The following is an 18,093-nucleotide window of genomic DNA, read 5'->3' as shown; positions in this document are numbered from 1 at the left end:
TAAAATTGAGATAAAATAAATTTCACAGTGAAATTACAGTGAATCCCTCATAAAAATTCATAATTTCAGAAATTTCATTAAAAATTCCTCTTTAAAATTGGTCTTATGTAGATTGTGGTACCTCTTTCTAACAGCAGGGGGCAGCATGGTAACATAGCCAGCTTACTTTTCAAAGCTCAGCATGCCTCTGGAGAGACTTAGTCTGAGTTTTAAAATCATATAAATCATCATAAAATCATAGTAATGTTATCATGAAATAAGTCATTAGAGACTTATTGTTTTCTCGACTTTTTTATTAAAGAACTGAACTGAACTGAATTTCATGCTAGAAAACACTAAAACGTTATGATCTGGGGATTTGATGATTTGGTACACAGTATCTTCATAAATACCAACCAGGGCACCTTTGGTTACGTTTCCTGTTTTATTTTGAAAGTCTTTCTTTCTCCTGTATTCCCATGTGTTTTGCTGCCTCCCCTGCCCTGGATGACCTGTGCCTTCTTACCTCTTGTGTAATTGAGTCTTGTGATTGCCTTGTCAGTATTGTTTCCTACCCGTGATGTCCTTGTGTTGTTCCCCATGTTTCTTGTAGGTTTCCTCTGTTTTTTCATCCTGTTTGAGTTAAGTTTTGACTCTTCACTCACTTTTTGTTGAACTTTTCTCATCTTAGTTTGGACTTTGGTTCGATATTTGAGTCTGTGTTCGGGTCTACCTGTACTCTTACAGCCCAGAGTCAGTGAACAACTGACAACTGAAACCTCAGTTGCATTCTGGGTAATGCCTGTTACATGTCCCACGAGAGCAGAGAAACTTGTTCTTGCTCTCAGCACTCTGAGACATTCTGTTCTCTGAGCGCTGGTTTGGGAGGTCTCGCAGCTTGCTCCCAAACCAGCTCCTCTGGGCAGACCTTTTTTTTCTTGGTCAAGTTGTGTGTTCCAAACTAAGATATTTCTACTGCATCCATTTTGACATGTGTTCACCAGGCTGACTGACGACCTGAGGGTGTTCCATCATGAGCTTAAACAGAGTAAACATCACCCTGTATCATCCTGACACCAAACAGCCACACCTTCATCACACCAGAATCGAGCTATTTAACCATGCTTGAGGTGTGTTTGATGTTATGAAGAGACACAGCAAACTGAACAACAGTCTACAAACGCTGTTCACTTCTAATAGAAAGACACACACACACACCTGCACCTTATTAAGTGTTGTTTATTGTTGCTTTACTGTAACAGTCATCAGCTCTCACAGTTTGTCTCAGCTCACTTTGTCACACATGTTACCTTTAAAAGACAAAACACACACACAGAGGTAATGTACAGGGAGTGATGAGTAGTGTGGTTCAATAGAAACACTGACTGTTAGTTTGAGTATTCCATGTGAGGTAAAAAATGTTAGCTTAGCGGTGTGGATGTATAAATAATGCCTGTGTTTTGGTGCTGCCAATGTAGCCATATGTGTTACGGTAGGACCAGAGCTCTTGATATAACAGAGTCAGAATCAGATTTTGAAGGGCTCTGGGTAGGACAAACGACAGGAGGATATCTATTGGTAGGATGCCGGAAAAAAGAATGGAATTTAACCCAATAAGAATCTGTTTTTTTTTTAGGGGATCCGTTATTGGTGGGGGAGCGTCACGTCCGTCCATGCTAAAACTATGCTCTTGCCATGTTGGCAGTGTCATAGGCAACCTAATTTCCAGAAAAATACATGGAGAGAGGTGCAGCAGGTGGAGCAGAACTGGAGCTGAAGTGGGCCAACCATGAGTCAAGTTTGTATTTTTATTTTTCTGGCTGTTTTTGATGCAGAACATGATGCAGAATCTTCAGAATTCCAGCTCTATAAATCCTGGATTATTCTAGGTTTAACTAATCCAGGATTTATGCAGCTGTATTCACGATGTAATATTTTTTCTTCTAAGTTAACTAGTCTGCAATGCAACGAGTGCATTCTCCTTGTGTCAGTGATCACTACATGATGCTGTGTGGGTGTGTTTCGGGTTCTGGCTCTGTGGTTCACGCTTCCTTTTGTTTTGACAGCAAAGATGAGCCGATTGTGAAGTCTCCTCATCATCTCGTCAGTACACACACTGGCACTGTTAGGATGGTTCACGCACACATGGAGGGAGACAGAAAAGACAAAAAAACACAGACAAATATACAGTCAAAGCACACGGTGAAGGTGCGACATCAACAGCTTCTTTGTCCACCTTCAGTCAGCAGCAGACCTGCAACCACATCAGCGCCCACCCTCTCTCTCTCTCTCTCTCTCTCTCTGTGTCCCCACTGCTCTCGTCACACCTTTCCCCTCTCTGTAACGAAGCAGAAACATGGATCTGATTACAAGAAAAGAAACCAGATGTGTCCCACAGACCGGCCTAAACATTGCCGCTCTGTTTCACAGCTAAATGTGTAGTTTTACAACTTCACCAATTTCTCAGACAGGAAACAAAAGTATGCAAGATTTACCAGGCTGATGGCATTTCCTTCTGCAGCGCCATTTCAAACACATAATTGTGCGAGCTGAACGTCAGGCACACACTGTAACACTTTCTCATGTCGTTAAGTGGACAATAAATCTTCAAACAGTTAACTGATGCTGAGAATTTCAGGTTAACTTCATGGCATTAATAAAAAAATGAAAATCAGGCTGGTAAAACAGAGAAGAAACACATCATGGAAGCAGAATCACACATGTTTTTGCTTGTTACCCTAATGGGCAATGACGTGTGGTGCAAAGACACACTGTAAGGGTCACAACTGAAAGGATTCTTAAATATAGAAGCTTTAAATGTCCATAAATGAACATAAAAACAAGACGTTTTCAGTGTAGTCCGTGTTCATATCTTTTGGAACCAATATCATGTCGCGATGCTGATTTATATACTGAACTAAGATGAAGTTGATGCATCAGCATTTATTATAACTGTGAGCATGAATCTAGTGTTAGCCTGTAGCACCCTGAACCTGTTTCTTCCTGCATAGAGACAGCATGTATTAATGCATTACTCTGTTCTGCTGGTAGCCAGGTGTTTTTTCATATGTATACCCTACATGCAGGACCATGCTTATTCATGAAAGTAGCAGGTAGCGACACTAAATGTCACTTCATGTTACTTTTCTCCTCAGAATTCTTTTTCCTCTGCTCACATTCACAGACCTCAGTCTCAGGTGGGTTCGAGCCATTGGGACCAGATCAGTGTCTCTTTACACCATTAACAATAGTCCTCTGTTATTCGCCCCTCTGCCTCCTCCTCCTCCTCCTCTTTCATCCCTCTGGCATTCTCACCTCCAGTACCCCTCTATACCTCCTCTTTATTTCTCTTTCTGTTTTTTCCACTTCCTACTACTGTCCCTTGTTACTTATATGGAGTGCAGGTCGGTTCACTCACTCTCAGGATTTAAAGGTATTACAGGCTTATATCAGTCGGCTCTTTATGAAGAAATTCAAATCAACCTGGGAGTTGGCAGTCTGGTGTGAAAATGAAGCTGAAATGATTTATTATATTTATTCCGAATAAAACAGGCTTTTGTTTTTGTCTGTTTTTCTCAGTATGTGATCAGCTGTTATATGACTGGATGGAAACACCCAGTTTTCCCTGTGGCTGACATTTAAAGAGACACACCCAGTGATTTCACATATAGAGTTCGCTTTACTCCTCATGAGAACATCAGTGTTAAAACATTTCTGTACTGGAAAGCCTGTTAAAATGCATTATGGGAAATGAAGGACGCTGATAAAATGTTTTGTGAAATGTGACACAGCTTCAACATTCCTTGGTTGACACAAAATGAAACATGAGATATGAGATAAACGTGAGACATCTTACTGCTTACGCTGTGAAAGAATAAGCCATGAGTAATATGCATTTGCTTTTCTGTATTATGTCATATTAGGTCAGCTCCAGGACTGTCAGAATAAAAGTCTTCCTTTCACCCTCCTCATCCCCTCCTCATTTAAAAGTTCTGCCCTGTCTTCCTGCCGCAGTGCTGCTGAGCTAAATCTGGGATCCGCTTCACACGCTGTATACTGTATATAGGCTAGCCCCAGATTAGAAGTGGGTTAGTTCTTCCAGGGCCTGATCCATTATGCTGCAGTGTCAGAGGACCTAAATACCTCGGGGACAGCGTGCATACTTCCATTTTAAGTCGGTCCCTTGTGGAGAAACGTGCTGACCCGCCTAAAAATAGTGAGAATAGTGTTTGATGATAAGTGGAGCAGGTGATCATTAGGTAGTTTTTTTCACTGTTAGCTTTTAAATAATAATGATAGCTGCTGAAATCAGTGTTTATATATGTCTAATGACTAACAATTTAGTGCCTCTCAGCCCATTGTTTTGGTTTTATGTTTGTGGTCTCACACTGTGTCCAGTAGCAGGCAGCTGTAGTCAGGGACTAAATGACAGATGAACACAGTTAGCAATCATGTGGTGGACATATTGAGCTTGATTTTTGCTGCACACACAGCGAAGAGAAGAGTGACTTTCAAGGTTAATACAAAACGATGGCAGTGTGGCTCTCTGGGCTTACGTGTCTCACACAATTTGCTGTGTAAAGTGGTGTAGTGGATATGTGCAGCTAATGTGCTGCTCTGTAATCAGGACACAGTCAGACCCTGTTACCTTCTATATTTGTATCTTTAGGTCCCACAGTTTTTCTGAGATGGCAGTGGAAAGGCAGAGTCACTGGAAGGCAGCGCGCACCGTGCGGTCACTGAGGGGCTGGGTTGGACGGAAGTTGTCCCCCAGCATCCCATCATTTCCTTCTGGCAGCTCTGCCCCTTTGATGTGGGAGCGCAGCCTCCGAAACTCTTCAATCTGAAGAGACAGAAAGGAATCAGAGGTCAAACTGGGTTCATATCTCAAGTATCCACACATGAGACGTTTCACCAGCATGAGACTGATGTTTTGTTACACATCACCATGTGAGAAGTCGTCCTTGGAAACTTGCTTTTTGTGTGTGAATGTGAAAACATTTTTATACCTAGAACAGATGCTGCAGGGAATCTGCAAAACTCATATAGACTATAGAGAAGGACAACACGCTGAAAAGCATCATTAATCAGCCTGGTAGGGTTTGGTGCAGAGAAGAACAGGTCAAACCTAACACTGCACAGCATGAACCAAAGCGGGGTGACAATCCACAACATCTCTAATGAGATGGAGTCAATCAAACAGCAGTTGAAGATGGTGAACCATCTTGTAGAGGAGGCTTTTCAAGCCTGTGAAGGCCTGAGCAGTGTTGCAGGGGCGGACCAGAAGGGAAATCCCTTGGTGCCAATGAAAAACTCCCATTGTGTGATGCTAAATTCATGTCATCCCATCATACGATCATCAGCACTTTATAGTTCCACCTGTTGGTTCATTCCAATAGTCTTTCAGCCAGCCATGTAGACCATCTGTGACAGGATCCTAACGCATTGGCAAAGGGCAAGGGTTAAAGGGGCTCATGCCCAAAAATAATTCCTCACAAACTGTAAACAGTCCTTTTTTGTTATTTTGCAGTGGCAAATAGAAACAAGTGCTGTCTACAACATGCTGTGTTTCTGCACTGTTGCTTCCTGTAGATAAAAAAAACACACAAGACTTTAAATATTTGCTCTACACTCAGGGTTCCTCGGGCTGTTGTTAGACACTCAGCTGATAAGGATGCCAGTAAGAGGAACCTGCCTGCAGAAAAAAAGAGAGAAGTGGGCCCCATGAGGAGTCCCTCATGATGGAGAAAGGTCCGATGACACATGACAGTGTATTTCCACTGATTTCAGTTTTTAAGCACAGCAGATAGAAGAACAACCAGTCTGTATTCACTCATCAACCAATGGGCATACTTTCCTTTTCCTCAGGCTAAAAGGTGTCTGTGTTGACTGTACCAGAAAGGATCTGAAATGTGGCTTCCTGTTGAATGTGGTCACTGCAGATGCTATCACTTCTACACACATGTACTGTACAGCGACTGGCCACCTTAGCCAAAGCAAACATATTATCATCTTGTGCTGTCCTGCTATTGGCCGACACGAGGACGATTTATAGCACACTGCCAAAGTGCAAAAACGAGTAGGCATAGCAACTGTTGTCTGACATTTGCACGCACCTACAGAGGTGACTGCAAACACACACACACACACACACACTTGGTCTTCCAGCAGTCAATCATACCCGGATGTTTGAGGTGTGTGTTCTAGGTAAGCAGGACCTGTAGTTTTAAATACTTACTTACCAATATCATGGTATTCGATGTATGGTGGTGTTGGTCGGATTTATTTATTTTTTACATTGAAATGGTGGCATCCACAAATGAGTGAACTTTTAAATGTTACAACTGCAGGTTGCTAGGCAACACAAAGGGAATTGGGATAAATAAGAAGTCCATTCCAATTGGTCTGCTCTGTATCCCATTATCATCCACAACACCGCATGTACTGAACACAGGTGCCCTGCAGGGGTGTGCGCTCAGTTTTAACACACAATTGCACAGCTTCAAGTCTTCAATACTACTATAAAGTCCACAACTACAGTGGGTCTCATATATATAGATAATGATGAGACGCCACTACAGAGAGGAGAATCATCTCCTGGTTCAGTGGTGTTCAGAGAGCAATCTGGTCCTGAACACCTCTAAAAGAGGTCATCGTGGACTTCAGGAGGTCCAGCAGGACAGAGCATGCTCCACTGGTCATACAGAACGAGAGAGTGGAGGAAGCGGACAACAATAAGTTCCTGGGCAACAGCAAACCTCATTTAGGCTCTCAATACCTCCCACCTCCCTGATGAAGAACCCCCAACAAAGACCTTTCTTTCTCAGAAGGCATCTGAACCAGGCCAGTCTCTTCTCTATGTTACAGTGTGGTCTGCTGGCTGCACAGCACAGAAACATAGGCAGCACTTGGTCCAGGTGGTTAAAACAGACCAGAGAGCTGTGGGAAACCCACCTCTAGACCTGTATTCAGTGTATGCTGGCCCCAGCAGCATCATCACAGATCCCACTTACCAGGGCCACAGGCTGTCTGTGCCTTCAAGGCAGTGATACAGGGCTACAAAAACACACAGGAGGAGATGAAAGGGAAAATTCTATAGTACCATGTACAATGACAATAAGGTTTAAAGTCTAAACTTTAAAGGCTTGTCTAAAAACATGGGTGCCATTTTCTTACCATAAGAGATAATACATCATACATCATACATGCATATGTTTGTAAAAACATATTTCACCCAGTGTAACAGCTTCTTGCCTTCATTCATCCATTCTTAACATTCATCCACAGTAGTCATGGCCTGAGGCAGGCAGCCACAAATGATTCCTTCTGTTACCATTTCAAAGGGTCAGTCAGTCAGAGGGCAGCGAACATGAAAGGCTGAAATAAATGTCAGAGGGTCATCCCTTACAACAACCTGCTGGAAGACAGCCAGGAGTTGAAGGAGCCGAATGAAAGTTTGCGTCTATCAAAGGCAATGTGACGGACATATTGATTGGCAGTGGGTGGAAAGGTTTCCTGTACTTTGATGAATGCCAAAAAGAGCTGTGGGTTAACAATTCTGTGTGATATAAAAGCCACAAAAATGGGCTGACATACTGATTATATATTACAGCTAAGACAGGAAGTGGAATAATGGAAGCCATAGCTCAAACATGGGCAGCTAGCTGCCAGTGAGCCAGAATACACAGCGTCATGGGCAGTGCTGGAACCAAAACACCTGCTGGTGTAATGAGTTACACTTAATATCAGATGGGAGCAGAAATGTGCCATTGTATTGTTTCCCAGGTATCCTGGTGCTGTTTGCCTGGTGATTCACTGTAAGATTAAGATTAAGATTAAGATTAAGATTAAGATTAAGATTAAGATTAAGATTGAGATTAAGATTGAGATTAAGATTAAGATTAAGATTGAGATTAAGATTAAGAACCTTTATTTGTCCCACAATGGGGAAATTGCATTGTTGCAACAGTGCAGAAACAATAGAGTAAGATAAAAAAAAATAAGATGCAGTATAAATAAAACTACCTATAAAGATACAATACAGTTAAAGAGTAAGATGAACATATTAACATATTAGCAGATATTGCACAGGTGGCTGAAGATAGGAGTGATTTGTAGATTAACTGTACATAGTGCATCCAGAAACGAAATAAATAAATAAATATTGTATTGTACAGCATGATGTATGAATATTGCACATGATAAATAAAAATATTCATCATGTGCTGTAAAACTACTACCGTATGTAAAACTACCAATAAAGATACATTAGTGCTTTCCTCCATGAGGATGCTTATAGTGACAGGTTGTCATTGAGTGTGTTTTGAGAACACCTACCAGGTACAAATTTTCATGTGGATTCAAAGATGAGCTAGTTGGAGTTTGCTGATCAAAGGTTAAAGGTCAATGACTCAAGGAAATACCGTTTATTTCAGAGGTCAAAGGTCAATGTGACATCCCCATTCAACATGTAAAACAATGAACTCTTAGCTCTGGTTTGGTCTCAATATGTGCATTCGAAGCAGCTACATGCTCCACTGTGATCACCAGATAGTTGCTTCACAAGAGCAGTGGGTCAGATCTTCCTCATAAAGCTGGACCAAAACCAAGATACGTAAAGGCGCAGATGAAAAACCCTTAATGCACTGATCAAACCGGAACAGAAATGGGAGGAACTCTTTAAATATTTACCACAACTGTCATAAAACGGAGGATGGAGGTGAAAAGGTGTCTTACCTGTAACTGCGAGATGGTGAGAGGGTAGCGGTACAGAATCCAGGTCACATTTTCACTACAAGGGGGGGTGGTCAGAGATCCTTCATATACCCAGTAGTCTCTCAATAATGGGTCTGAGGGCAGATTAATAACCAATGTGAAATAATGAAATAATGAAATAATTACTAACCATGTTTCCTATGGTTACATGAATATAGGGGATGCCAAATGTGTTGGGGGTGACTAAAAGTGAAGGTGTCATGAAGCAGTTGTGCCACTGGGGACACAGATTGTAACCTCACGTCCTGCATGTCGCCCTTACCAGGTAACAGAGTGTTGGGGTTGAAACAGGGAATGATTTTGCTCTTTCCCTGGTGGAAATAAAATAACGTAAAATGATTCCTCTCATTGTGTATCAAGTTTAGCATTGGAAACATTTTTAGTTCTGACCTCACCTTGTACTGCAGGTCTTGTAGAACTTCAGTGATGGCCTTCAGACCCAGATGCTCCTTACCTATCTGATAAAAGGCAACAAAAATCTGCTATTTGACAATGTTGTCAAGGCAGGTTAGAGCACAGGAAGTAAACAGGAAGTCGAAAATAAAGAGGGGGTTGAGAACAGGACATGTAAGGTTTGCTGAAAGTGAAAAGACTGCGGTCTCAGTAGGTCAGAGATGTTTGATCTTTTTTGGTTTCTTAGAGCTGGGCTGCGTGGTCAGAGATGACATACTGTATATAAAAACTTTTGCAGAGGTTTCTCATCAGGGAAGGAAGGTGGAAGTGGGGGCATTTTTACAGAAATGTAGCAGACAATGTTGTCCTGTATGATAGCACCACAGCTTGTTCAAGCTTGTCAGAAAGTAACCTCTTTCGAGAAAAACAACACGTACAATCACAGGAAGAAAAACACATTCAGACTGGGTCAGTGTATTTAAAAATGTGGTCTTTAAAAGCTCCTACTATTTAAAGTTGGATATTTTTATACACATGTTTACAGCCTTTGTCCTTAAAACCAGTTCATATGTATGTTCTGTTGACATTTCTTCCTTCGTAGATGCTTACCTGCACAAAAAGAGCAATGATGAGGACTCCATTCTTCATCCCCAGAGCGTCCTCCAGACTGTTAAACAGTGTGCTGTTCCAGTGGATCAGATGGAGCTGCACACAGAGAGACAAGGCTCAATGCAACCTGTGATTGAGAGGCCATTGTTGTAAACAGGTGTCGGCAGACAGGAGGAGTAGTGAGATACCATCAGCTGGTGTTGACTGAATGTGCTCTTAATGTAGCAATAAGAGAAGGGACTGCTCTTGCTGTTTAGCTCAGGCTTGACACTGCTCCATCACTATAATGCTAGCTCATGCTTTGTCAGGGTATCCCACATGTTCCTTGAGTAACTCTTTCTGTGCTATACCCAAAATTGTCCTTAAAGGTAGGGTAGGAGATTTTATTCTGATGCACTTTTTGTTAAAACTTCTCTTTACAATCCGATAGCAACCGACTAGTTCGGCAGTTTCGCTTTAAAACGAAGAATATGAATCATCTGTGGAAGCTATAAAATGCTAAAAACATCAGCCAATCCTACGAGGCGCCCCCGTGCGGAGTATTGGCTGGTTGTCACTCTCTTCCTGCTCTGCGCACACCAGAGAGGTACATGCATGATGGCCGAAGTCACAGACTGGTTGGGAGGCGTGTGTTTACTTTCAAAATCTGGCTGACTCTCACTGAGTTTTCAAAATATCCTACCCTACCTTTAAGTTTATCTGCCAATCTCTCTAAGACCATTCCTCCTTTGTTCTTAGAACTGAGCTTAAAGTGCAAGTCCATCATTACCAAAAAAAAACAAAAAACCGAAGTGGTCATATTACTGAAACAACATGTGTTCATGTAGGTTAAATCATATGCAGAATGTGAAAGCACTTTAGAATTAGAACTAGGAATACATGCCCTAAAGCCATAATGGTCATTTCTTCTCAGGCTGTGAATCGTGTTGTTAGCTAGACCATGCTAGTCTAGACCCAGACTATAAAACATTGGTGCAAAATCTAAGTCTTGACTTCATAGTGGTTTTTGTAGGTCAGAACAATGTAGAGCAACCACAGTGTCATAGTATGAAGAGAGTGAAACCTGATTGTGTGTCAGTGTGTGACAAGATGTGATGAGAATGTAGCTTGTGGTGTTGAAGGGAAATTTTTCAAGGACTGAACAAGCTACAGTGTTATCTGAAGAAGGACAAATGTCAATGCCAGGAGTCTGAGCAGGGGGGCAGTCTGTGGTCGAGGCCTGATTTCAGTGTGTTGCTCCTACCTCCATGGGGAAAGCCTTGAAGTTCACGGTGTGCTCTGATCCTCTTTGGTTTTCTTTGCCCCAGTGAAATCGAACCTCATGAAGCTCATACTCATGGTCGCTAGGGAGGGGACCCCCGGTAACCACTGGCAACAGAGCCGGAAAACAAGGCAATTGTGAGTAAGAGCAGACAGGAAGCAGATTAAAAAGATTAGACTACAGTTAAAAATGACACCTGTAAAGTGCACGCAATGTTTTCTCAGCACATTATGAAATGTCAGCTAGCAGTCACCTGATTTAGACTTGAGAATGATGCGGACAGTGTGTCCGTCGTTGATGACCTCACAGTCTCGACACACCACGTAGTTCGGGGATAAACCAACATCCAGGAGCGAGGGGTCGTACTGAGCCTCCCTGGAGTTCAAATTAATGGGAGACTGGTACTCACCATTGGCTGCTGGGAAAAGGAGTCCCCACTCTACACCTATTGATGAAAACAGGCAAACATTAAACTATTCCACTATAGTGGAATAAAGATCACAGAGCACAGGTGAAAAATTGGCTTCTCACACACACTTGTTCACACCATGACAGGGCACCAGCTGTTCATAATGTTAATAATACATCAAAGCAAAGCTGGCAGCACCACACACAGTCGTTTGTGAAAATGGACACCATGTGCATCTTTTCAACTTTTGGACAGTAATGAGCACATACACCTGTGTGCTGAGACTACATTGCATGTTGCCATGTTTGTAAAAGCACTCAAAAAAAGAACACATTAGTACAGAAGTACATGATCTGATACAGGCAAAGGTAGTAAAAGTTGTATATAACCGACTGGATGCAGCAGCAGGTGTCACACATTACAGAGGGTTCAATCAGTGTTGCACTTAGAACTATTCAATAAATGCCAGAAACCTATCAGGATCTTGCACATGCACGTAAATTAGCATCAGCTCAGCGGAATCCAACCATGAACTATTTCCATTAGTTCTCTTGTTGTTTATACCTGCCATGTGAGAATGTCCTCTCACATAATGCCTTGTAAGCCATGCAAGTGAGGCGGCATGCACAGTGCAAAGGCAGTCACTGTTATAATACAAAGTGCAAGCTGCTGTTTAATAGGGGTCACTCTCAAGGTAGTGCATGTCAGTAGACATTTCACTTTACTTTGCGAACGACTACTACAGGAAAGTATAGTAGTCAGCTAGCCTATTGAACTGCAAAACCCAGATATCATTATTGGGACTGTAAATGAGGCATCCCCTGATAAAACAATAGATATATTTCCTGCAGATAAAGCTTTTCCTTTGCAGTAAAAATACAGTAGTATTGAAATCGTGCACTGAGCCATTTTACACCGCCTGTCGTTCTGCAGCAGAGCAGGGTCCATACGTAGCTCTGAGGACTCCTCCTGCCATTTAAGGGGGTCTTTTTCTTTCTTTCTTCTTCCTCTCTCATTGTAATCTTAACTGAATTCTTAGCCAAATGCTAGCATGTAATGGATGTTAGCTCCTTAGCTCCATTTACTCCTATTCACAGAGGAGCGCCCTCCATCTGTAGCAGCATGAATGAGAAGTGAATGGGCCTTCAGTGGAGTGGACTATACCACTGTTACTGTCTCATACTGGATCCCCTAATCATGCCCCTTTAGTGTTTCTTTAGTCATGTGCTTTTATTACATGACGCTGCTTCAAAATGGATGTTAGCTGTACGCCGATCTTTAATATTAACGTGTTATTCAGTGACTCAAACTCCACTATCCATGTACAGTATCTGTTTCCTGGTGCTGTCATTTAGCTTTAGCTGTACGTCAACCAGGCAGTGAAAGTTACAGTTATAGCTCTACTATACACAAAGATAAAAAAAATACTACACTGACTTTAGTCAGTCACCCTGGAGGGAGTCACTGAAACTCATCCTGAGAACTGTTCTAAGCTTCGAATTTCATTTTCATAAGTTAACCCACAAATCACCCATTAGTGAGCACTGTAAACCAACTGACACTTCAACGGAAGACAATTAGAAAATCAATTGTAGACACAAGAGATTAGCCTGCCACTCCCATAAGCTTTTGGAAGAGAACATATAAAGCAGGATGAAGAGTTCCACCCCTAATAGTCTCTTTTATGTACACATTACATAGAAATATGATACATAACTAAACTGAGTAGCTCAACCTTCTTCTTTGCTGTTTACAGTATTTTTTTATCAGTTGCGTATGCTTGTGTTACAAATATCGCCAAGGCATAATTTGGATTGTGCGAGTGTGTCCAGTGGTTTCAGATGGACACACTGGGGGCTCTCCTGTCCATTGACCAGACTGAATAAACTGGGCCTGCACACTCTCTTTTCCTGCCTCTACTCCTCCATTCATCCAGCCTCCTCTCAGTATCTACTGTGTAAAGAGGATTTCTTCTTGTGACAGAGTGTTCACAGTGTTCAATACAGGAAAGTTCCTATGCTAGAGTCATATTATAAGCATGTGTAGGACAGATGAAACAACTGAAAACGAGAGGACGACAGTGATACTATGTCTGGATTCACTTCAGTTTTTAGTCTACCATAACAGTCTAGTTACAGTTTGGAAGCCACATTTGGGGAAACAAACCTATTGAGGGTGTATTGTGTAAACTCAGCGTACCCATTGCCCTCCAAGAGAGTATACTGAGCTTCTCACAGAGCACCTTTCTGCTGCACCGCAGCACAGACTCACACTCCACATGGACTATTCAGTCCATGGCAGAGAGGGGTGGAGGGAGCAGTCACATTCCCTTCTTACTCAGCAACTATAACCTTGACAACAATTGAATATATATGCACTGCAGCTAATAGTGAGAGATGAGGTTGTTGGGTAGCAAAGCCCAGGCTAAGTGAAAGATTTCAGGGTCTATGCTGCAGGGTTTTGCTGATATTTGTTAACCCTAAGCCCTTTTATTTTCCCAATGCTGTGATATGTTTAAATGGGAACTGTAGATATTTAAGGTAAGTTTAAGGTATGTTTCTTTCAACTAAGGCTTATTGCTAAGGTAAAGCCATACCTTAGTCAGAGTGACTTAGAGAAAGTCATCCACGCTTTTATAACCTCTCGCTTAGACTACTGTAACTCCCTATATATTGGAATTGGACAGTCAGAGCTTCACCGTCTGCAGCTGGTCCAAAACACAGCGGCTCGCCTTCTCAACGGGACAAAAAAGCACGAGCACATCACGCCAGTGCTTTTCTCACTTCCCTGGCTACCGGTGAAGCACAGAAGTGATTTTAAGATTCTTTCATTCATTTTTAAGTGCTTGCATGGGCTGGCCCCGGATTATTTATCAGACCTTCTGGTATTACATCGGCCCTCCAGAGCTCTTAGGTCTGCTAACCAAATGGCTCTGGAGGTCCCCCGATCTCTTTTAAAAACTAGAGGTGACCGGGCCTTCTCAGTCGTGGCTCCCACTCTGTGGAACGCTCTGCCTCTAGCTGTGCGGTCGGCAAATGGCCTCACCACTTTTAAATCTCTACTTAAGACTCACTTGTTCACCTTGGCCTTTGCCTGAGTATTGGCAGCTCTTGGGGATTTTATGTTTTATGATTGTATCTTTGTTTTATTGTATTTTACTGCAGTTTGTTTCTTTTATGTATTTTAATGTTAAGCACTTTGGTGGGCGACGCCCTTATAAATGTGCTATATAAATAAAACTGACATTGACATTGACATTAAGGTACAAAGCCTACAGATTGGGGAAATATAATATTAAAAAAAAAAAGAGTGCACATCATAGGTGTGTCAAATGTGGCTTCTAGTGGTGCAGACAGCTGCAGGAGAGGAAATGGCTTAGTACAGCATTTATTTAATGAGATGTAGAAGACGAGGACATTTCAGATTTTAGTTAAGATTTAGTTTGAACTCTTCCTGTTGCACATGCAGTTGCCTTTGTTAGGCTCAACAAAAGTCCAAAGTCCAACAATCCTACCAGGTTTTCATAGTTTTTTGTTGTAGTGGTAATTATTAGTATCTGGAAGTGTCTGTCCAGCTAATGTATTAGGTGGTTAATATTGCTCTAACTGTAACTGTATACTAACCTGTTGCTACTAGTTTGTTAGCTTAGCTTACTGGCTAAAACACTGCCCATCACGTTGTACCACAGCCTGTTTCATCTGAGCTCTCCAGTCATGCTGACAGCGGCAATTTTAGCCATAAAAATGTCTATAATCCAACATCCTACCAACTGTTACTTACCTGTTCCTGCAGGCTGGTTATTTATAAAGTCTTACAGAAGAATCTGCTTTTGCATTTTGCCTGTTATTTAATTTGGTGAGGAATATCATGTGGATATCTCCAGTGTCAGGCAGCACAAACATTTCACATGCACAAAACTGAGCTTAAGTTTGGATATGTAGGCTAATCTGTGCCTTACTTTTGCTAGAACCACATCATCGTGTTAGTAGTTACATGTTAGTGTCTGATTTTTCCTATAAAGTGCATCATATCACCCAGCATACTTACAGAAAGAATTTTACAATTCAGCACATCCCTCAGTAAAGGCAGCAGGAGAAGAAAGAATGGAACAACACAAAAACACATGACTGCATGACATAACTGTTACTGTGACAATGTGCCTGACCAGACACTGCCTGCCTTTAGGCATTGGCTCTACTGGTGGAGTACTGCTGGTAAAGATGAGACACAGGGAGTGGGAGGGACGTTCAAATCTATGAGAGCATTTGATTGGATGCAGACTTAGTTTGCACCCCCAAGTGCAGGATGATGTCACCGATCTTTTCCTATGTTTAGCTTTGATTTCCATGAAGTTTAGAGATGGTATTTTCCCTCTCACAAAGCATAGCTAACAGAGCTACAGCAGCAAATCAATACTACACATGTAAATATTATAGTTTAGATGCAAACTGTTTTATCGCAAATGGGCGATTTGCATCTTCTTCTCACCCTAAATCTGCAGAGATTGGTCAAGTCTGCGTTTTCACTTCCCTCCCAGCATCACATACTGATAAAGACCATCCTACCTTCCTCGTAGCCCCAGTCCAGCTCATCATTTCCCGGGATATAATCCGACACCTCGTTGACGTTGTCAGCCATGGTGTTGGCAACCTGCTCACTGAGTGTTGAAACCAGTTTGTCCTCCCAGTACACTCCCAGTCACACCGTTCACTTGGACCCAAACCAAAGTTTCTGCTGCAGGGATTCCTGGTCAAGGAACAACTTTCTTCTTTCTTGTTTCTCTTTAGCTGACTGTTGTCCTTTTTTCAGTCTGTCTCCTTAACCTGCTGTCCTCACACTTGTTCTTGTCCTCACACAGCCACTAACTGATGTGTGTGGAGAACTCTGTTTCTCTTTACTCTCTCTTGCTCCTCCTCTTTCTCTCTCTACTTATCTCTCTCTCTCTTCCTCTCTGTCTTCCTTTCTCTCTCTCTCTCTCTTTCTCTGCAGACTGCAGGTGTGCTCACTCACCCTGGCTGTCTTCCAAACAATGACAGATCAGTGTTTCTTCATCCCCCTGTCCTCCACACTTCCTCTGCTCATAAATGAAAATAATATCATCTTTGGTTAGTTTGTTTCTGTCAGTCAGTTGCAGTTAACCTTGTGTGTGTGTGTGTGTGTGTGTGTGTGTGTGTGTTGGAATGCTGGCAGGAAGGTCATGCTGGTGTTTCTGTTGGAGGCCAGAGACCCACCTTTGGGTGAAGGGAACAGCAGTGGTTATGAAAATAGGAAGAAAGCAGCAGGACGGAGAAAGTGAAAGGCTGAACTGTTCTACGACCTTGATGACTTTAAGATGGACGCACAAAACTAACTCAACACCCACGTTCAGCTCAGCAGTCTGTCTCGGCTGAGTTTCACAGAGGACTGTGTTGTAATGCAGGCCCTCTTCTTGAATTTGCATTGGCTATTTGTGGAAAAGAAGATTCAAATGGGACATATTGTTATCGACCTGATTTCTCTTTCCTTTGTTCATTTCTTTCTTTCCTTCTTAATCCATGTCCTCCAGGCTGCTGGTGTTAATTGCCCTACATTCTTTATCAGGAAACTGTCCTCAGAGCTAAATGAAGGAGAGCTCCCTTGTTTCCATGCTGTAAATCCAAAAACAGAACATCTCTCTGACTGCGGTCCACATCTGCATCAGGTTCCAGGTCCTAGTTTTTAAGTTCAGTCAATGGTAGTAGCCTCCAAAAAACTCCTCTCGGAGGATGAAGGAACAGTAGATGACCAGTAGGAGTCGCCTATTTTGCCTGAGTAATGGACAGTGTACAGAAAAGCTGAGTGGCAATAATACTCAGTGGTCACCATAAGGGCAGGGAGCCAATCAAACGAGACACATAAAGTACAGCAGGGACGACATATCCAAGAGTTTAAATCGAGGCAATTGGACTCAACGATTTAAACTCTTAGACACGACTTGAACATGATGAATGAGAGCATCCACAGACACAGGGATGACATATTTCCACAGGGCAACCAAGAAGTCAGTCTGATAATTGGATTTTGGAATATTGCAGAAAACAAGCTCTGCTACGCGATGTTTGCTCTCAAGTTCAGCAGGATAATCGTCGATAATAAAAACTCCTTTGATTTTCAAAGCTTAATACAATACGCATCTTTGATGACATTGTTTGTCTCATCTAGCCACTTGTCAGGTGGTTTCAGCATGAGCCAGGGCTTTTATTTTGTAGTTCTAGCTTGATTTTCTAGTTTGGTTTTATTTCCTGTTTTATTTTGAAATCACTGACCTCCCTCTGGTTTCAGGTGTCTTGTCTTCCTCTTCCTCTTCCTCCTGTGCTCCCGCCTCCACCTGGGGATTACCGGCTCCTCCCTAATGTGTCTCACCTGTGCCTCGTTGTCTCTCCCTCTGCCTCTGTATATCGTGTGTGTCTTCCCTGCGCTCGGTGCCAGTTTGTCTGGTGTGATATGCCTTACACCTACGTACCTTGTGAACTTTGGGAACTCTAGCTTTTTACTCTTGTGAGTGTTTTTGTACCAAGCTTTGTGTTTTGTGGCAAATACCTTGGGGAACCATCCTCTGTCCAAATAAGGGACTTGTTTTACCTTACTACTGCCTTTAACCACCACCTGACACTTGTTAGCAAATGCCTCCTATTAACACCCGTTTCCA

At 42.3% G+C, this 18,093-nt stretch overlaps 1 protein-coding gene across 2 annotated transcripts; it reads right to left on the bottom strand.

Annotated features, from left to right (window-relative positions):
* Positions 1 to 1,332: 1,332 nt before the first annotated feature.
* ca8 (carbonic anhydrase VIII) lies at positions 1,333 to 16,295 on the bottom strand. 2 transcript variants are annotated; one of them, XR_003672015.1, is made up of 9 exons: positions 15,992 to 16,295; positions 11,271 to 11,462; positions 11,000 to 11,124; positions 9,757 to 9,852; positions 9,150 to 9,212; positions 9,017 to 9,065; positions 8,716 to 8,828; positions 4,628 to 4,822; positions 1,333 to 2,317 (listed from the first exon to the last, which is right to left on the bottom strand). XR_003672015.1 is itself a non-coding variant. In XM_028427675.1 (8 exons), the coding sequence occupies exons 1-8, from the start codon at positions 16,062 to 16,064 to the stop codon at positions 4,688 to 4,690; spliced, it is 846 nt and encodes a 281-aa protein (XP_028283476.1). In that variant the 5' UTR covers positions 16,065 to 16,295; the 3' UTR covers positions 4,434 to 4,687. The 2 variants fall into 2 exon arrangements, 1 of the variants encoding a protein (XP_028283476.1); XM_028427675.1 differs by lacking the exon at positions 1,333 to 2,317 and having other exon boundaries at positions 4,434 to 4,822.
* Between the last annotated feature and the right edge of the window lie 1,798 nt (positions 16,296 to 18,093).

The sequence above is a fragment of the Parambassis ranga genome, chromosome 17 (genome assembly GCF_900634625.1).
Source record: "Parambassis ranga chromosome 17, fParRan2.1, whole genome shotgun sequence".
In the NCBI taxonomy this organism is placed as follows: Eukaryota; Metazoa; Chordata; class Actinopteri; family Ambassidae; genus Parambassis; species Parambassis ranga.
Note: the sequence above shows the minus strand (reverse complement) of the source record. Positions and strands in the feature narration are given on the sequence as shown.